The sequence below is a fragment of the Oxyura jamaicensis genome, chromosome 2, assembly GCF_011077185.1.
Source record: "Oxyura jamaicensis isolate SHBP4307 breed ruddy duck chromosome 2, BPBGC_Ojam_1.0, whole genome shotgun sequence".
Classification (NCBI taxonomy): domain Eukaryota; kingdom Metazoa; phylum Chordata; class Aves; order Anseriformes; family Anatidae; genus Oxyura; species Oxyura jamaicensis.
In genome coordinates, this window is record NC_048894.1 from 63,428,150 (window position 1) to 63,449,301 (window position 21,152).

A 21,152-nucleotide genomic window follows, 5' to 3' on the forward strand; every position below is an offset into this window, starting at 1 on the left:
TCTCTTCTCTTCTCTTCTCTTCTCTTCTCTTCTCTTCTCTTCTCTTCTCTTCTCTTCTCTTCTCTTCTCTTCTCTTCTCTTCTCTTCTCTTCTCTTCTCTTCTCTTCTCTTCTCTTCTCTTCTCTTCTCTTCTCTTCTCTTCTCTTCTCTTCTCTTCTCTTCTCTTCTCTTCTCTTCTCTTCTCTTCTCTTCTCTTCTCTTCTCTTCTCTTCTCTTCTCTTCTCTTCTCTTCTCTTCTCTTCTCTTCTCTTCTCTTCTCTTCTCTTTTCTCTTCTCTTCTCTTCTCTTCTTCTCATGATATGAAGCCCAATTCTAAAAGCACAGGGTTATAGTTATATCTACCCCTTCAAACTCCCTAAGGCCATCAGGTACTGAGGTAGCATAAAATAATAATTTCTTAGTTAACAGACACTGCTCACTATCTTGCCTTTGTATTTTTCCAGGCTCAATTTTGCTCCCAGCTGAGAGGGGACGTCTTACTTAACCGCCATAGTAAGAGTGATGATGAACTTTAGCTCTGTGGCTTTCCCTGGCTCTGCCTGCCACTGGCCCCTCACGCTCCTTGCAGTGACCAGAGGGACCTTGCTCAGTGGTGCCTGAGCTCCCTCCCACGAGGTCAGTGCTATGCAGTGGGATCCAGAGTGGCCCATCCATGCCCTGATGGCACTAGAAAAGTTAGTGCCTAGAAAAATCTATCAATGTTCAGTGGTAACATAGCAAAGACCAAAATTGTGTTGTCTTGCCTCTTGGCTAGTTCTTATAAACTAGTAAATGCAGTGTGCCAAAACTTCAGTGATAACCAGTCAAATGCTTTAATGAACAAATGGACTATATATTAAAAGAAAAGAAAGAAACAAGGAAGGAAGGAAACAAGGAAGGAAGAAAGGAGACAAGGAAGAAAGGAAACAAGGAAGGAAGGAAACAAGGGAAAAAGGAAGGGAGAGAGAGAAGGAAAGAAACAAGGAAGGAAACAAGGAAACAGGGAAACAGGGAAACAGGGAAACAGGGAAGGAAGGAAGGAAGGAAGGAAGGAAGGAAGGAAGGAAGGAAGGAAGGAAGGAAGGAAGGAAGGAAGGAAGGAAGAAGTACAAAGAAGAAAAATGTACAAAAAGTAAATCTGAGTGACAGAAGCTTAGAAGGAATAACTGAGCAGGGAACAGCAAGAAAGCTAGGATATTGTCTCCAAGGTTATTAGAGACAATATAGGATACTGTCTCCAAGGCAGATACAGATTAAGGTAATGATTAGAAGCAACACAGTCATAAAGCTGAAGCTATTCTAATACAGTCACAGGTTACAAGCAGGCTCCTGGTGAGGAAAAAAAATAAAAATAAAAAAAAAAAAATCTGCAGCATTATTGCTTACCTGCAAATGAGATTTTACACTGCAGTCATTTTACAACTTTTAACCACAGACACTCTAACCAAAGTAAACAGTTTCCTCAGTGAGTTTATAGATTAAACCACATGCTTCTATAATAGGAGGCTGACAAGTCAAAACTTTCAGCTCTTTCAACAAAAGCTGTGTGATGGACAAAAGCTGCGATGCACCTGTGGTTGGAGTGGCTCACATGGCTAGGTACTGGCTCACATCTTCCTACTATTGCAGAGGTGTGTGGCGAGCAGCCCAGCTAGGCTGTCATTTTTCAGAGTCTCTGAGGAACTACAGGTGCTAAAGTAAGTACACTAGCATGTACATGTACACTAGCATGTACATTACACTGTACATTAGCATGTACAGTGCTACATGCTAATGTTTGGGATTCAATAACCTGAACAAAATTATTGCTGCAGCCCATACCTGACCAGCTGGAGCTGGCATCAATTCCACTAGTCCCTAGGTGAATTCCTTGGTTTCATTTTAACCAGAAGAGTGATTTTGCTGTTACTGCTGTTGTTATTTTAGAGCCAGCACATAGTCTGCTTTTGTGCCTCTTTCCATTTTAGAGATGTTCTCCCTGTCAGCCTCTAGGGACAGGATGGTGCACTGCATTAAGTCTTCTCTGGAAGTCCACTGCCATGGCTGCAAAATGGGAACTAGAAAGCTGGCTGTTATGATAATCATCACTGCATTAAGTTTTCTGTCTCTTTATTTTTAGTTCAGACATATAAATTCTGTATTCAACCATGTTAAACTATGGATTATGAAGCAAGTCTGTCTAAACCAAGACATCTCTGTGTTTCTGTGTGGACATGCAGGAATACATGCATGTAAAACGACAGGGAGAGAAAAATAATTACGATGTAAGATTAAATACTTTCAGCTTTGCTTCCAGTTCTGAGAAGACCTAAAGATAGGAACTGCTTCAGCCTTCCTGGAAGAAGCCATGTATTTACAGAGGCAGTGTAAGTGAATCATTAAGACTCTTTACTCATAGGCAGGGTAGTACAAGGGATCACTGACCAAAGCAATATTGGTGCAGAAGGTGAGACAAGGGCCCTAGGTAATTACCAGATCAGTCTGTGAGGTCTGTCAGGCAGCAATTATCTCTCAGCAATGTGCAAATTTCAGGCAGTTTTATGGGGCTCTCACATCAAAGGCCAGTCCCTGATCAACGTCTGTAAGGATTTCAGTTTTATCTACTATAGCTAAAGCAAAATATGTTCAGATTGACTTGAAGGGGCTCAATAAAAAGTGTCAGCCTGAACTTCCAGTTCATCAGATCTACAAGAAATGTCACCGAAACAATGTGACAGAGGCAACTAAGGGAGACATAGTCTTTAGGCTGTGCATCCCATACAGATCTGGTTGACTCCAGCAGCTTGTGGAGTTGCCAGACCTCCCCACTTCTCTATCCACCTAGCTAATTAAAAGTGCTGTCTCTCAAGTGGAGGAATGCAGCTCTGAACAATGTAGAAAATGTGAGTTTTGTTCTGCTCAGTTTTCTCCCTTTCCTGACTTCTGAGTGCCTGATTTTGTACTTGGTACAAAACTAACTCAGTGGTGACACACTGACTCAGTGGTGTCATATCTTAAAATTTAATTTCTTTACTTCTAATTTCTGTTTTTCTGCTTTTTTCTCCTCTACATGCTATGGCTGCTGCTTTTCTTTGGGACATCACTGTCTCTGTACAGACAGCGTACTTCACCTTGTGACAGTACTGGGCTACTGCTCACAATAGTGTAAAAAACAGTTCTCCCTTCCTCGGGCGAAGGTAAATCTTGTGGCCTTCAGACGCAAACCCCTCATTTAGGAAGGCAAGATTTTTGACTGTTTTGTGTCCTATTACAGCAGCTGAATGATCATTTACATCTTGTTTAACCAGCGATTTTTTGCTTGTGTATGGGTAAAAAACCCTAACTCTGATCTCATCACTGCTCTGCATCCCTCATGAGTTTTCAAAATACAATTTCCTTGTTTACTCAATGGTAATTAAAAAGGTAAATAAATCCTCTGTTATTCCCAAGTCTGCCACAAATGCTCATATAGTGGATGCCTGAATCCTGTTTTTAGTAGACACAGTGCTTAAAGTACCTTGTTTTCCCTTCCATGTGGCTGGAGAAACTTGATTTTCCTATAGTATTTTTTTCTTAAGCTTGATTTGGAAACCATGACAACTACATGCCAGAAACTGAACTGGGAAAAAAATAACGACATTTTTATGCCTTCCCTGGATTAGCTCTTCACCTCAGACAGTTCACAGAGGCATGGTCTATTGCTTAAGATTCGCTCCTGAGAGCAATCTACCTTCCCAGCAGCCAAAGACTTCCGTGTTTGTTCCAGGTGAGGATACTAGCAAAAGGTAACACCACCACAGAAAGCTTTTCAGTTCCTTGCATTTCCAGTTTGCTTTAGAAAAGCAAGTCACTCACTTTCACAGCTGAACAGCTGACATAAAATTTCTTGACATCTCATGACATCTCTTCATGAGTGTTTTCAGTGGTTCTAGTATCTAATCTTTCTTTCGTGTGTATAAGTTGCTTCTTTCTCCTCACTGACCAAAGAACATTACTACATTTCACTGATAAGCTGCACTGGAAAGCCCAAGCAGCAGAAGATAGTTTGTTGTTGCCTCAGAACTGGTTCTATCTGCTCATAGGCAAACCTATTCCCAAATACAGCCACCACAATAGCAGAAGCAAAGCTTTCTATTTTATTCTCTGCACGATAGTGCAGAGCAAAAGCAACTAACACTGTTCTTCAGACATTGCAGCAAAAGGCATGTCATCCCTCACCATAGGAAAAATAATCTCCAAAGGATTTATCACCAAGGTGGATAACTCAAGGCATCAGCAGTAGCTCTTGTCCACTGCCTTTTCTGTTCTTCTGTCTTGTTTTTAACATGGAAGATACAAGAAATATTCATAAAACAGATTCATGCCTCTTCTAGCTATTAAAGGTCATCTAAAATCAACTGTGCACTATTGTAGCAGATATTATTCACATCTTCCTCTAAGAACACAATTCATTAGCTTTTCTGAAGAAGTACAGTAATCTGTTCAGTGTTCAAAGAGTTTGTACGTGACCCAGAGACTTTAATAGTTATAATTGTATCAATAATCTCTGATTAGCAGGGAAAAACAAAAACAAAAACAGAGAAAATAGTAAAAGCTAAATGCAAATAAGCATCTTCCATATTTACATTCAGTGAACTTGTGGTGAGGCCTATGAACATGCAGAGAAGTCTTGCTACTGAGGACATCTCCTTGTAATTTGGAGACACACCTTGATTTTATTATTAAAACTCTTCAGTCTCCTTGCAGCCTTCCCCAGTCTAGACCAAATTGTATTGCTAACTCACTTGCAATCAAGAAGTCACAATGGGCAATTTCTGTTTATCAGCTGAGTCTCTCAAAGGCTCAGCTCACTATCCTCTTCAATGCTTACAATGGCACTCAGAGGCAGCGAGGAGATGCCCAGTGATCTGCTCATGCAGGATATATGATCAGTGATCTGAACTGCTCATGCAGGATATATGTTTGCAACACCTATTTTCATTAGATGCAACTGTAGTACTCATACAGGTGTTGTACCACTCAGAGTAGGAACAGCACTTGGCTGAAAACTGGCTGACTCAAGCCTTTGGTGTCCAGGAGCACTTCAACTTTGGTAGTATTTTCCCCTTTACAATACATCAAACATTTCCTCACAATACATCAGACTTTTCCTGTTCCATTTTGCTCCAAACTTATGCTTAATCCATCCTTACTCCTCCACCCTGCTATGTTATAATACTCTACATGCACACAGGGGAAAAGCACTGGACAGCAAAGATAATTGAAGAGAAAATGAAAGTTAAGTGCTGTATTAGTTATGTATTTGCTTCAACTTTTTTCTCTCTATGATTCTGTAATTAGTAAGAAAGAGTCCCATTGTTTTTTTTCTGGAAATAGTAGTATGAATCAGGAGTTTTCCCTTATAAAGATTAAGGACGTAGTTGAAGTCTTTCAGCTTTCCGGTGTGATTTATTGATGGGCATGGTCAAGTCCCCCGGACAAATTACTCCCACAATAAAGCAGATAAGAAGCAGCTGTTGGCTTAATGCTGTATTTTTCAGTGCCTACCTGAGTGATGTTTTACGATGGCAGAAGCATGGACATATCTGTGCCTGCAGCCTCCAGGAGATGCCACAGCAGGCTTTCCAGCCCTTGTGATGCAAACAGTGGGCAGGGCAGTGAGGTTCCATGCCTGACATCCACTTTGTCTACACATTCATCAAAGATCAACAGCACCATTGACTGACTGCTCACATCCTATGTCCCACAGGGTCCAATCCATGGGATGTGATGTTCATCTAATGTTGCCAGGTGTTCCTGATACCATTACAAGGATGATCTCAATCATCTTTTGAAGACTGGCAGTTGCTTATGGAGCAAATCTGTTCAGAAATAGTAACCAGGCTCATAGAAGATGAGGGGACTGAGAACAGTCAGGAAAGACTGACTGAGGGCAATGAGCAACTAGCAGCACTTCTCAGCTCATATCGAGGTCAACACTATTTAACATCTGCATTAATGACACAGCTGGGGGGATGCCAAATTAAGATGGGTGCCTAGTACACTCAAGGGCAAGTATCAAAGGCATTAAAGGGGACTTGGACAGGCTGGAAAAATAGGCTGACAGGAACCTTATGAGGAACGGCAAAGTCAAATGCAAATCTCTGTACCTGGGACTGAATAAACCCATTAGATAGTAAGGGCTGGGCACTGCCAGTCTAGCAAGCAAGATTTGCAGAAAAGGATCAGGACATACCTGGTACAAGAAGCTGAACATGAGCCCTGGCAGCCAATACAGCCAACCACATTTTGGGTTGCATTGCCAAGAGCACAGACAGGTCTTATCACTGTCTCCAACTACCCCATGAGAGGCAGCAGACAAAGATGGAGCAAAATGCTTCCCAGAGTTACATAGCGATGTGACAAGAGGCAATGGATATAAGTTGCAACATGGGAAATTCCACTTACATGGTAGGAAAAAAGAATCACCATGAGGAAAGTCAAATCTTGGAACAAGTGCCCATAGATAGTAGGTTCTGCATCCTTGGAGATATTAAAACCACTGGACTGGGCTCTGAGCAACCTGAGATGAGCTTGCCATGCTTGGAGTGATGGGTTAAAACAGGTGACCTCCAGAAGCTCATATCCTGTACTTCCCTAGTACTCTGCAATTAGATCAGTCTTTAAGGGCCATGGACAGTGCAACTAGGGACAGTGCAAACTTTACTCATCTAAGAGTTAAAGTCTCGGTGTTATTTAATGCTCTATATGAGCAGCTCCTTAAAAACTGTCAGCTGTTTTTGGCTTGAAGTAACAGGGAGGTACTGGATTTCACAAGTTAATGTGACAGGTTTGGTTCTGTAAACCCTCCTGATTGTTACTGAAGGGAAAATACACCCTACAGGTTAAAGCATAAGGCACAGCTTTAGGAGATAGGTAGTCTAATCCTGATTCAGTAGCAGATTTGCTATCTGACTCTGAAGAAATAATCTGAACTCTTTTATACTTTACCTTCACAACATATAATATAGGACTAGTAGTGTATTGAATATTATTCTGTACTTTTTATTTTATGAAAGGTATTACTAAATTCTTTTTAAAATGAACTGGTTTTAAGTTTTAAACTGCAGATCACTAAAATCTTACAATAATATTTTATAAACTCAAACAGTAATTGGAGCAATATTTTCCTTATTAAGCACTAAAAAGAGCAGTTAGACATTGCTAGGGGTAGAATTATATTTTCCCACACTATTGCTTTTTATCTTGGAGAATCTTGACAAAGGGATAAAACAGAACATTTAATGAGCTTTTGGATTTAAATGTCCCCAAGTATATCCCCGTAATTTGGAAGAAAGTGAACACCTTTACTCTGAACACTTTTATTATTCATACTGAAACTCCTGTGGAATGTATCTTCAAGTTTTTGAAGAGAAATGAGTTGGCCTGCTACTTTCTGCATAATCAGGTATTGCAGATATCCTGATGGTGATGGTGATGGTTCACACTGATGGTGAACAATGTTTAGAAATTAAAGGGAGTGAAGGAATTCTAGGACATTTGTATGTATCTCTGCTGCTCTGCCAGATTACTGGTTGCAGATACATACATTGAATACAAATTAGGATACAGCCAACAGTGTATAATGAAGATGATCATGATAATAGCAAATCCCTGCCAAAAATTCCTTCTCCTTGCATGCCTTATTCTCTTCATTTATAAGGAGACTGAGCTGATACTTTTCACTTATAAAAAGATTGTAGTGTAATATGGCACATACAGAGCAGGTACTCATCTCTTTATTTCCTGCAACTGAAACTGCTTACAAGCAGATACATATTGCAATAAGTGGACATATTTAATGTGTATTGAATAGAAAAAGAATTCAAAAAATAAAAAATAAAAATCAAACAACCAACAGCCAAACCAAACACATCAACTCCAATAGACACAAGAAGATCAGAATTGGTCTGAGCACATTTGTCAGCTGTTCGTGGTTTAAGGGCAGTGGGTGATATTTCAGGAAGCAGAAAGAGCTTGGTTGCAGTTGCAGTTCCTCAACAGCACTTCTTTGCAAAGTCAGTGAGTTGTGCAGAGGAACACAAGTCTCCTGCTTATCCTGACAGACAGTCCACAGGTAAGTGCTGCAAGGGTACTCAGCAGAGGTATTGAAAGCAGATATGCAGAACAGAGGATTTTTTTCTCCTTACCTTAGAGAGGAGGATGGAAACATTATTAAACTCAGATGAAAAGGCTGCAGATTTGGGTGAACTTTAATGGTCCTTTGTGGGAGGTAAGCTTAATTCTTTAAACTTTAAGCTGGAAGAAAAGTTTTAAAATTGAAGTTAAAAGTGCTCTGGTTTTTACTTCACTGTAGCAATTGTGAATATCAGATTTTGTGCAATTTGTGGAAGCAAAGTACAAGGCAGTTAAAAGTGTATTATAAGAGTCAGAGATGAAAGAAGTGCATCAAAGGTCCTTTTAAAATACCATCTGTATTTCAAAAATCCTTCCCCAAAACTATTTTATTAAAAGAAAATGTAAGCCAGAAATACAAGAGTAATACTACCAGTTTGGGCGGTCAATATTTAAGAAAAGAACAAGAAGGAAATTTGCATACTGCTCTTATTAGCTCTCTCACAGGCTTTGATAATCTTTCATGAAAAGCCAAATTTACAAAATCACCTCACTGCTGAGAGTCCCAATGCCCCCTGACAATCAGAGGGCTGGCAGATCTGGTACCACTGTGGTGCTTTTGGACACCTTCCCTGATGCTTTCAGACACTTACCTAACTCAGCAGGACTGGCTGGTGAGCAGTTTAGTGTCTACTTCTTGACAGGCTTTGGGTGGCTGATTTAGTCACTGGTTATCTGCTCTGATACTGTATTTTACATCACTGTCTTCCTGTTGCTCATTGTGTACAAGAGGTTATTAGGAGAGCAACAAAGGCATCATGGATGACAGGTTTTTTAATGTTATTGATGTTAAAGATCTTTCTCTTGTTAGCTAGGAAGAGCAACTGAGTGCTCTTCCCAGTGATCAGGGCAAAGAAAAGAATGAACTGAGGTGACACGGACAAATCAGACAAGGCAGAGCTGTGACTGGAGGGTAGAGAAATGTGATCAGAAGGTACACCAGTAAAAATGACCTGTGTCACCAGGTATCACTGGTGTATGCATATATTATTCAGATAGCAACGCAGTTCCTGTTTGGACTTTGGAACTTTTTTGGGTGACCATATATAAGGTAGGTTGTTTTTACTTCTGTAGATAAAAAGCAATAGAAGCTTTTTTCTCCCCTCGTTGTCAACCCACTGCTCCATGCCCCTTCCTGATTAGAAGACATGGAGTAGCAAGATTGTTTTTTCACTGTATTTGAACTGTATTTTTGCAGTTCTCATTTTTGTGCCAACATTATCAGCTGAAGTATGTAAACAACCTACAGTAGGTAAAACTAGGCTGTAAACTTTGAGGGCACCACGTAATGCCTCAATAACTTGCTTCTGTCCAGGAGCTTCTCACTACATAAGAGCTTAAATCTCCCTGGTGTTCTTAGAACACACAGAAAGGCATCACCCCTTTGAATATGCTGCATATGTTTGGCCCCAAAAATATGTCTCTGCTGCTCTTCAGGTTGTGAGCCAAGCACAGATACAACTTTCTAGGAGAGCCGCTGCAGAAATACAAATGGTTCAAAGTGATGCATTTAGTGCGATGGCTATTTTACCTTACTTTGTTGCATGATTGTATAATATAGGACTGCACTCCATTTTGGTATGTAAATTTACCAGCCTTTCCAGTATGTTGTCAGAAACATCTAGAGTCTGAGGAGATTTTTCTTGCCATTTCATAAGTGAAAAAGCCACTTTTATAAGTGAAAATGCCACTAGCCAGACAAAATATTTGGAATTCTGTCCCATTATGCTTTTGAGGATATAGTAGCACTGTTTGAAGTAAATTTTGAGGTCAATGGCTGTCAAATGATGAAGAAATTGGTGTAAAAATTGTTTCTTTAGGAGAAAAGTACCTACCAACCTACAAAGAGCATTGTCTTTAGTTGCCATTATATTATGCCTTCCATGATGAATCAATTTGCTAAGTAGATGAGGAGAGATCTGTAGACATCATCTACTTTGAATTTAGCAAATCTTTGACCTGCTCATCCTCAGTACCCTGTTGTCAGGCTGGCAATACACAAACTGGGCAGACTGACCATGAGTTAGGTAGAGAACTGTCTAAACTGCTGTGCTGTCTAAACTGCTGTGGTGGTTAACCAAGAGCCAGTCACAAGTGGAGTTCCTCAGGGGTCAGTGCTGAAAATATTCAATAGTTTTATAAAAACTCAGGATTTACAGCTCTGAGTGCATCCTCAGCAAGTTTGAAGATCACACCAAATTGGAAGCTGAAAGATGCTAAAAGAAAGGGCCACCAAGCAGATAGATTGTGACAGGCTGGAAGGCTGGGCCAACAAGAACAGCATGAGGGTTAACAACAATAAATGTTAAATACTGCACCTGGGACAGACTAGTCCCATGCAGCAGTTTTGGGAAAGTGGGGTGTTTGACTGACTGGGGTGCAACCTGGAAGGTCCTGGTGGATGGGAACGTGCACGTGTGCCAGCAGTGTGCCCTCACCTGTGAAGGGAAACCTTGTGCTGCATCAACAAAAGTACAGCCAGCAGTCAAGGGTATAATTATTCCATTTCAATTAGCACCTGGCTGGCTACACCTGGGATACTGTGTCCAGGTTTGGTCTCCCTGGTTCAAGACAAACACTGAAACATTGGAAGTGGTGGAATGTGCCTTGCTGGAAATAGTTAATGCTTGGTTTGATGGGATTCTGGATAACCCAGCCTAAGGCACTGCTTTCAACAGGTGGTTTGACTGTAAAATCTCCAGAAGTCCCTGCCAACCTGAATGTTTTTTATGACTGAACAGCCCCAACAGACACAAACTGGGATGTGCACAAAACTAGCTTTGAAGGACCTAACTGAAGCATTGGAAATACTATAGTCTGGAAAACTGGATAAATTAGACCAGAGGGAGCGTCATACCAACACAGACTTACCACCAACTACCTATTAAACCTAGCTTAGATATTTCTGCATTATGAACATACCTCAGATTCTCATGGAAACATGCACATCTTCTTTTGACAATGCCATAATGAACAAATGAATAAATTCTACATTTCTGCCCCTAAAAAACCATGCTCAGGATGCTTCTGAATCTGGAAAAAAACATTCAGGGAAAAATACTTCAAAAAAGCATAATAAAATATAATGTTGGAACCCCTCAAAAGATTAATTGACTTCTTTCTAAACTAGAAGAGCTCTCTGACATACAGCTGAAATTAAGTTAATGTGAGGATAATCTTAGGGGTAGGAAGAGAATGATCACCAGATGAGTTAAGATGTCCAGTAACTTCTCTAGGGGAACATGAATCTGAAAATAAAGTGGAGATAGTTCATGGTACAGAATTCATTATTTTGTTGTCAGCTCACTAAACAGAATGAAATCTTCCTTCCTAAATAAAATTAAGTGGAAACAGGTTTCAGACAAAGTAAGATAGGCATAAAGGAAAACCTGCAGTGGACGCTTAATAGGCATTGCTTTATCTGCACTTTTGTGTTAATGATACTTTACAGTGAATGGTGAGATCTCACTGTGAGAACTGTGGAAGTCATTGAATCACTTCCAGTAATTATCCTGATGCTACTCTACTCTCAGAAGAGTCTTGATGCTACTCCACTCTCAGAACTAGTCCTTGAAATCTGGGACAGGTTCTAATCTATTATTAAGCAGCCTTGACCCATAAAACTGTTGCTATAATGCAAATTTAAACTAGGTGAAGGTCTCATACCGGTGATATAATGGGACTATGCAAACCTGCTGTCATTCTTCTTTAAGATTTAGGTTATTGCTCAAAGCCTCAGAAATTACTCAAGAGTTACAGAATATGTACATTTCCAGCACCTGTGTTTAAATTCAGCTGATCTGTCACCAGCTTAGTATATTACTGGTGAAAATCTAAACACAGCAGTCTGATATCTTTTCTCTGAATCACAGTTAGAGAAACATATCCCAGAGACACTATTGCTAAATCTTGGACAAAATTACATCAAATTTAGCAAGGAAAATGAATTGCAATTAAGCTTTTTATATCTATCTAGAACTTGACACTAACTTCAGCTTAGAAACAAAGGTAATAAGGATGTCTGTCCCAGAGCAAACTGGCATTTCATATTTATTTTCAGTTTGAGTTAGGAAAAGAATTGAAAATTTGTTACAGAATGCAAACATGGAAAGAACTCAACATAGAAATTCCCATTTGTGATGACCACTTAGGAAACTAACACTGTTATGTATCAAAAATAATATATAACTGTATAAACATATTGTATGCATTAACTTACTATATGTATCAACAATATTATATAACATCCAAAAAGAATCATTAAGATGCTACCTACAGATTTTTAAGATATTGTTGCTTTCTTACCACCATTTATTGGCCTGTATTTTTTTCTAGAACAAGACCTACAAGAACCCAAGACAACATGACTAACTTGAGAAAGCAGAGGACTTGATTTAAGGATATCTGGCATTGCCACAGAGGCTTCAGCTTTTCAGCTGTAGCATGGGGAGAATGATACGTATGCCTTTTAACAGAGCTTTGAGATCAACTGAAGAAAGGTACTAGGTAAGAGCTAAGTATTATTATTAGTATCACTTTTTAATATTAACTCAATACCTCTTTTACTGCAACTGTTAGAATTGTGAAATGTAAAAACATGGTCTCCAACACATAGCAGCCTGCTGTGAAGTACCACAGAACAGTATGTCCTTTGTGTTTTTTAACAAAATTAATTTCTCCCCGTGAATTCTTCACTGGGAACACAACCAGAATCTTCCTGAGGTTGTGTGCTTATGGATAGCCCTTCCCTCACATAGCTGAAGGCCCACAGTTGTTGCTTTGTCATGGTTCAAAGAAAGAAGCAAGGCAATGGCACTTTAAAATAGTGGGTGTTTTCCTTTTTGTTCTTAGAGCTTACATGAAGTGAGGAGCCAAGTAAATAACACTTGGAGAGTGGAGACAAACTCTGATGTGTATGTATACACAGAATGAACAAAAGACTTGGTTTGCAATGCTTTTAAAATGGGTTTCCAACTTCAAAAAAAGTATCAATTTTTCTAGTTGTTTCATTATTAGCTCATTTTAAAGCTGTTCTGCACAACTGTTTTCATAATTTGTGTTTGTAATTTCCTAGTACAGGAAGACATTGCTTCAACCTTTTTTTGTAATGCTATCCCGTAGCTCTACGCTGCCTCCTAAAAGTACGAGTTAATTCTTTTGGTTTTCATCCATCTTTAAGCATGTGTTTGGTATCATCCAATACCTATAAAGACCAGAAGGGTACATTTGTTCTCTTCAGTATGTTACAGCTTGAACAGTAAATCATTAGGAAGGTTCCACAGTTTTCATTTTTGTGTAAAAACAGTGAAAATATCAAACAAAAGAGGACTCAACATATTTTTTCCATCCCATTCATTCTTCAAGAGACTAAAAAGTAGTTTTATAATACTGATCTGATGACACAGTTACAGGACATAAGTAAATGAGTTAGAGGATGAGAATGAGTTAGAGGAATTACTACATGTTGTTTGAAAAAAAAATCAATATCTAAATAAAGAGTAAATATACATTGCATATTTAAATATGGTATGTTTTACTTTAAGCAGACATTTATACTTCAAAATTCAGGTGTGTGTAGTAATTTTGAAATCAAGAGAATACTGCAATTATTCGAGTGACATTGCTTACATTACCATAACACGGCATGGAATGAGAATAAATCAAAAAGCAATTACAATGCTCAATAGAAAGTAGCTCTGAGACTAAATGATGATGTTTGTGAAACAAATGCACATTTTAAACAGGCTTTTGTTAAATAATATTTGTATTTTGCACTGCTACCAACGTAGTTTGCTTTGATGTAGAGATGTCAGTTTTGACAAACATTCTTTTTTTCTATTTTATTAAGTCTGTCAAAAATAGAAATCTTTCGTTTGAATTGATTTTTTTCCCCCTGCAAATTCAAATGAAACTTCTCAGCTGGCTGCATGCAGGCTGCAAATGCTTCTTATGCAGAACCCAACTGTCAGAACACATGAAAATCTGTGTGAAGCCTGCCAGTCCCTCTGCAGATATACAGGGGGATAAATTTTGCAGACACTTGTTATACAGACAGACAGGCAGTAGAGCTCACTGTTTGGCAGAGATTGTAGGAGTGTCATCATTTTTGACAAATGTGATTAATTTATTTATTTTTGGATACACTGATATAATGTTGGTATAACATAATGGTGACTGATGAACCTGCTTGGGAAAACATTGAGCAGTGAAGAGGACAAGTCAGTGACAGACTGATTTGGATTAATAGGTCAGGAGCATTTTAGTATTGTGAAATGCAAAGTTGTTCATATAAGAACAAAATAATAAGAGCATGATGTTGATGGTATGGAGGAGTTCAGGGAGGAGCCACAAGTATGACTGAGACAAAGGGAAGATAACTATCTCTACTTTTCTCTAAGTATGTATCAAAAAAAATCTAAACATAGAAAAACTACTAAATATTGAGAAAAACAAAAAGCAAAATTTGACAAAGGTTTTTGAATCCAAAGGCAAAAACATAAGCATGTATGATATCTGGAAGTTAAACTGGTACAAATCCTGTCTAGAAATATAGTTTGCCGATATTTTTTTTAAACAGTAGGATAATTAACAGTAGGATAAAAGAGAAATAAGTTCCTAAAGGTCAGAAAAAATATGCTTATACTGGGAAAATTTTGACAGTGTGAGTCATATTTGTAAATGACATGCTCTGCATGACCAGGGTAGTCCAGGGAAGTTCTGTGGGCTGTGCTGTGCAGAAAGTAACAGGAAATGAAAGTAGTGGCATTATCTGCACTGAAAACTGATGAATCTTGAATACACATGAATTTTTTGCTGATTATATTTCTGAAAGTTCCCAGCATCTGGCCTCTTGGCAGTCTATCTCCTTTGTCAAACTAAAATGTAGCTATTTTGGCAATGTCTCTGAGCCCTTGGCACCAGCAGATGTCTCTTTAACCACTATGGCATTCAAATAAAGTGGTTGCCCCTCATGACTGGTCAAAGCACAAATCCAGCAGAAATTAACTGAGAGACTTAATGCACAGGAAGACCAAACCTTGCTCGAAAACTTGAGCAATGTCACTGAACTGGCTGTGGCTAGAGGGGGAGGGGATAGGAAGGCACTGACATTTTGAGGAGAAAACCCCAAGCAGAGCTACAAGCTGGGCGATGAGTGGTTGGAAAGCTGCCTGGCAGAGAAGGACCTGGGAGTATTGGCTGATAGTCGGCTGAATATGAGCCGGCAGTGTGCTCAGGTTGGCCAAGAAGGCCAACAGCATCCTGGTTTGTATCAGAAACAGTATGGCCAGCAGGTCCAGGGAAGTGATTGTCCCCCTGTACTCGGCTCTGGTGAGGCCGCACCTCGAGTACTGTGTTCAGTTTTGGGCCCCTCACTACAAGAAGGACATCAAGGTGCTCAAGCAAGTCCAGAGAAGGGCAATGAAGCTGGTGAGGGGTCTGGAGAACAAGTCTTACGAGGAGCGGCTGAGGGAGCTGGGATTGTTTACTGTGGAGGAGTCTCAGGGGCAACCTTATCGTTCTCTGCAGGTACCTGCAAGGAGGCTGTAGTGAGGTGGGGGTTGGTCTGTTCTCCCATGTGCCTGGTGATAGGACAAGGTGGAATCAGCTAAAGTTGCGCCAGGGGAGGTTTAGGTTGAATATTAGGAAGAACTTCTTTACCGAAAGGGTTGTTAGGCATTGGAATAGGCTGCCCAGGGAAGTGGTGGAGTCACCATCCCTGGAGGTCTTTAAAAGACGTTTAGATGTAGAGCTTAGTGATATAATTTAGAGAAGGACTTGTTAGTGTTAGGTCATAGTTTGGACTCGGTGATCTTGGAGGTCTCTTCCAACGTAAAAGATTCTGTGGTTCTGTGATCCTGTGAAATTCTGGCCAAAGAACTTGTTGGTTGTAGAGCAGGTCAGTGGGCTGTAGCTATGTGAGTGTCAGCACAATAGGAAGCCTTATCTTACCAGAAAGCTGCATCTCCTCTTTGAAACATCCTGTGTCATCCAGAGTGTCAAACACTCTGTATTATCACACAATGACATTTCAGTTGGATGTCTGTAGTAGTGGGGAGCTGATAAGCTTATTTCCTGTATAATATCTGCTGGTAACTTTTTTTTCTGAAGATTAAAGAAAAAGATCTTCTGCAGAATCTTAAAACAAAGGGACTTAGCGATGATTGCAGAATTCTGCAGAAGCCTGCATTTAAGTGTCTAGGTTGATTTTTTGTAGACACAGATAGATTTCTTGCTGTCCACCTAATACATGACTACATGACTACATGAGGATAATGTCAGTTATCTGACTTCTGCTTATCTTTTCCTTCCTGTCTCAGATCTAGTTTCATTGCTGGACTCTGAACAGTGACCACGAGAGGTCCTTCCTCTACAAGCACATCATTGCTGTGGGGCTGCTAACATGTGCCTGCATTTGCAGCTTGTTGCTTTCAGGGCTGTGACACTTAAAAAACTTTAAATATGTATTCAAATTAAAACAGTGTGATAATGTCACTTTTTAGGGACATCTTTTCAAATTAAAGTTCAACACTTGAGAAACCGATGAGTAGCTGTTGCTAATGACTTCTGGCTTTCATGGTGTTAGGCTGAAACAAACACATCTCAGAAACGAGAACAAAACTGGAAGGAACTTCTATGGTTTCTGATGCAAGAACTGCAGTGTGCCAATAAGCAGCACCTTTAAGAAGCAGCTCTTTCACTGTATGCCATTTTACTTCTCACTGGACTTAGTTATCCATGAAATTCAGAATGACTTTTTCAGACAGAAAATGTCAGTATATACCAACAAACACCACATACTATTTAAGGTATGGCAGTTCTGTTTATGTTGAATGAGATAAAATATCTGAAGTCTTAGTTGCATTAGGATAAACAGAGAATAACTGATTTTTCAAAGTGTAAAGAGATCTTGATTTCTGTAGTGGCAAATGCCTAGAAATACTGCTAAGAAACAATAAAAATATCTTAGACACATCACAGATATTAACATCTCACTGTGAGCAAAAACAGTTTATTAAAATGTTACAGGCATTTCCTCTTTTCCACAAGAGAGAGAAATGCTGATTAACATTTTTTCCTCCCAACTTATTTATGAAAACAAGGTGAAATACCAGTCATATAAAGAGGTACAAATACTACTTTGTGAAGTAAATATCATTGTCGTATTAAAAGAAAAGATTTCAAAAACTCACCCAGGAAGAAAACCTTCTTGTATTGCAGGATTCACAGGTGAAATGGAAGACATACCAGAGCCAGTTTTAAATTAGATTTTTTCAGGTTGCATTAGCAGTATAACCAGGATATTACAGAGCCCAGCATTGTTCATTTTTCAAGCTTTCTTTCTGTGACTGTATTGTGGACATCCTCTTGATACCTTCATAGATGCAAACATGCTTCAGTATGACACCCCACCTGAACTTTTCTTCTCCCACATACTCTCATAATACTTAAAAATCCCAACAGAAAATACATTTAGAATAATCAAAATTATGTTTAATCTCTCTTGACAGAAGCATTACATTAAAAATGTATAGCATGTGTATTAAATTTTCTGCTAACTTTCAGTTAGCCTCCATAAGTCCCAGACAGGAAAGGTTATTTGCACTAACCCAAGATGGCCTTTTCTAACATTTTTTAATATCCTATTTTGTAACACCCTGTCACCGCATATTCTAATAAAATGGCCCTGAGCACCAGGACAGCAATGCACATGTTGCTCAGGCTAGCAGGATCTGAGCAGAATCTCCACTGAGCCTGAGTATCCATACTATTTAATCCATTACTCAGATGTACTGTCCATGGAGAAGGAATTGACTGAAATGTGTGCAAAACCCAGCACACTGTAGCAGACAAAATTTGTAGCTTTGACAGAACAGTGTATGGTTATTTTCTGGTTATGGGAAGGGCAGATTTGTGCTTCAAATAAAAAAACGGATGAATGAGTAGCAGAATTCAAACAATATCTCTGATGTTTGCTGAAGAACAATAGAAATGACCATATGAGAAGTAAACTGAGAACACAGCTCAAAAACAAAATCATGATTTCTCTAAGAATCTTTTCTTTTTACCTACTACTAATTCATGTTTAAGGGTATGGTAACATCTCAAGTACTACAGCAGTTCCTCCTTCCAACATTCTCAGCTTGTTTCCTCTAGTCTGGAAGATGTCTGAATAACCATTACAGCTTGTTCCATGTATAAGAATCCAGGTTTACTCCTTGAGTAAGAGCCAGATGGAAAGCTCTGCCGGCATTTCAGACGGGCTCTGTACACTCCTACTCTTACCCAGTTTTTATGTATTCTTTCATTTTTAGAATACGTACAACGAAGATTTCAGGAATATGACTGAAGAAAATATGGCTAGCAATGGCTCCTCCTCTTCCTTCATCCACACAAACTCCATGAGTGCCATCCTGATTACTATCTACTCAGTTGCCTTTGCTGGAGGTGGGATAGGGTCCATTGCAATGTCATTTGTGCTGGTCAAGATGAACACTCTGTCTGTGACCACTACAGCCATCATTAACCTGGTTGTGGTGCACGGTCTCCTTCTCCTCACTGTGCCCTTCCGCCTGCACTACTATGTCAACAAGGAGTGGGTCTTCCAGATGCCATTCTGCAAAATGGTGAGTGCTATGGTGCACCTCCACATGTACCTGACCTTCCTATTCTACGTGATTACACTGGTGATCCGGTGGCTGATCTTCTTTCAATGGAAGGATAAGGTAGAGTTTTATAGGAAGTTGCATGCCATTGCCGCCAGCATTGCTGTGTGGATCTTCGTCATTGTCTTTGTGGTGCCACTATTCTGCATTGAGTATGGACGCTCAGGGACATATGATAATAAAACATGTTTTAAGTTCCACAAAGAACTGCAGCAGGAGAGTGTGAAAATCCTAAACTACCTAATAATTGTGGTTGTCGCCTGTATTACTTGTGTTCTCTTGAGCTTGCAGATTTTCATTCTGATAAAAGTGTCAAGAAAACTCTCCACCTCCCTCTGGTCACATCAAGAATTCTGGGCCCAGGTGAAAAACTTGATTTTCATCTGTGTCATCATAATTTGCTTCCTTCCCTATCACCTCTTTAGGGCCTACTACATACAGCATGTGAATGACTATGAACAGTTAGAAAGCTACAATGAAGTTTTTTTGAGTCTGACTGCACTCAGCTGCCTGGATCTGCTGTCATTTGTGCTGAGTGGAAGCCGCCTCTTCAAGCAAAATGTGGCTGTGCTTCGAAGCAGGTTGCCTTGCTGCTAGCACCAACCACCTGTGGCACATGGACTGGTGGAGCATGGTGCTGGACAAATGGAGCAAGCCCACTTCCCAGCAAGTCATGGTGGGCCATGGAAACAACATAACACACTCATGCAGGGTTCTGCTCATCTCCTCCCCACAATAATGGGGTGATCCACCATCCACGTCTCAGCTCGTAAACTGGAGGGCTGCCTCTGGGATTTCCTCACAGCAATACCTAGCGAGTTGTGGATACACCTTGAGGAGTGGGGAGAAATAGCATGAGCCCATGGCTCACAGATCTTACTTCTTTTAGATCAAGCTTTGTGAAATTTGAGGCACTAGAATGAGACTTAAGAGAACTCACAAAGTATGTAGAAACACACACACACACACACACACACACACACAAAAGAGAAGTTTTTTTTATGGAATTAGGGACTGCATTTTTGAAATTCAAAGATCTATATTGTTTTCCACATACGTTTCTTATTTATTGCCTGCAAGCATAAAATATCAGTGAAACTATTATTCTACCTGAATAGGTTTCACTGTAAAGACAAATATAACTTTCTAAGTGAACAATTCAATCAACTCTTTAAAAACAAACTATCAATTTTTTTCTCTAGAAGACTTTCTCAGAATCACCTTTTGGAGATGGTATCATTACAGCAGAAAAGAGCTTTGTTCTCTTTACCATGTTGTGAAAATGTCTCCACCAACAAAAATTATATATCCTCACTGAATATTGTAAGCTCAGACCAAAAGACTGTATTTTTACTTACAGATTTGTTCAATTTAAAATAAGAATAGCTATCGGTGAGGATCATTCAGATAATTGTTGTCTTTTCATAAAAAGTCAAATATTTTAGGTCTCCAAGGTAACAATGCTTTTTTTTTATCCTATGTTGATTTTGTGTAATTCTGAAGTTTGTAACTACTCTCAGTACCTTTATCTTGAAATCAACACTTTAAATTTAGTACCCTGAACTAGGAGAATGTTATTGCTTGTATTGGAGGGATGGAAAAGCTAATAAACCTGGTTTAGCTAAAGAGCTTACTATACCTCAATGAGGTATTGTGAGGTGCTAGCTCTGAAGACAGAGTTGAACTGTATTTGAAAAGAGGAAAAAATCGACAGAATAACTTTGTGAAAGACATTCAGGCTTTCATAGCTCTGCCATTTTAAACCCATCCCAAAAAATGAGTGCAAATCTCTGACTGCTATAACCCAAGACAACGTCTAATTTATCTTTCTTATTTCCATCTGCATAATGTCACATTTCTCATTTAGAGTCAATGGAATAATATCTTAATCTTTTGACAAATTAGAGGTTATCAATTAATTAAATTCCAGTGGAAGTCTCTTCTTATGATGCTGTTGAAATCCACCTTTTCATACTTACGAATCTTTCAATTTCTTTCTACTTCAACATCTCTTGCTCATCAGACAATGATCAAATAATGATTGGTAGATCTTGCTGTACCTGTATGATCTTAGTGCTAAAAAGCTAATTGCTTTTGTCCCCAACAAAGAGTGATGTCTAAGATGGTTCCCATCAGGAATCATCAGACAGGATCCCATCTCTTCCATATTCTTTATTCCTCATCTTCCTTTCTGCTTCAGGCTACACTATATCCCTTAGTAGGTCTGATCATGAGAAAGTATTTTCAGGTCAGAGTCTGAGTACTGCTATACAACAGCAAAAGTTGGAAACCGCTGAAGTTCATAACACAAGGGATATGTGGGGATACTCACATGGTCCACCCTTGGCAAAGTGT

At 39.4% G+C, this 21,152-nt stretch overlaps 2 protein-coding genes across 4 annotated transcripts in view; one reads left to right on the forward strand and one right to left on the reverse strand.

The window, feature by feature from the left end:
- LOC118163132 overlaps positions 1 to 1,504 on the reverse strand; it is a 17,541-nt gene extending 16,037 nt beyond the window's left edge. For both annotated transcript variants that reach the window (XM_035319628.1, XM_035319627.1), the window contains exon 1: positions 1,366 to 1,504. The gene's annotated coding sequence lies outside the window, so the exon portion shown is untranslated. The remainder of the gene's footprint in view (positions 1 to 1,365) is intronic.
- A 5,030-nt stretch (positions 1,505 to 6,534) lies between these two features.
- On the forward strand, positions 6,535 to 19,897 carry LOC118162977 (probable G-protein coupled receptor 141). 2 transcript variants are annotated; one of them, XM_035319427.1, is made up of 5 exons: positions 6,535 to 6,545; positions 6,788 to 6,792; positions 8,064 to 8,074; positions 12,469 to 12,639; positions 18,447 to 19,897. In XM_035319427.1, the coding sequence occupies exon 5, from the start codon at positions 18,474 to 18,476 to the stop codon at positions 19,392 to 19,394; it is 921 nt and encodes a 306-aa protein (XP_035175318.1). In that variant the 5' UTR covers positions 6,535 to 6,545; positions 6,788 to 6,792; positions 8,064 to 8,074; positions 12,469 to 12,639; positions 18,447 to 18,473; the 3' UTR covers positions 19,395 to 19,897. The 2 variants fall into 2 exon arrangements, with proteins under 2 accessions (XP_035175318.1, XP_035175319.1); XM_035319428.1 differs by having other exon boundaries at positions 12,469 to 12,632.
- Positions 19,898 to 21,152: the final 1,255 nt, after the last annotated feature.

Excerpts from the sequence above, each read along its gene's own strand:
- LOC118162977 (XM_035319427.1), top strand. The coding sequence starts at position 18,474 with ATGACTGAAGAAAATATGGCTAGCAATGGCTCCTCCTCTTCCTTCATC.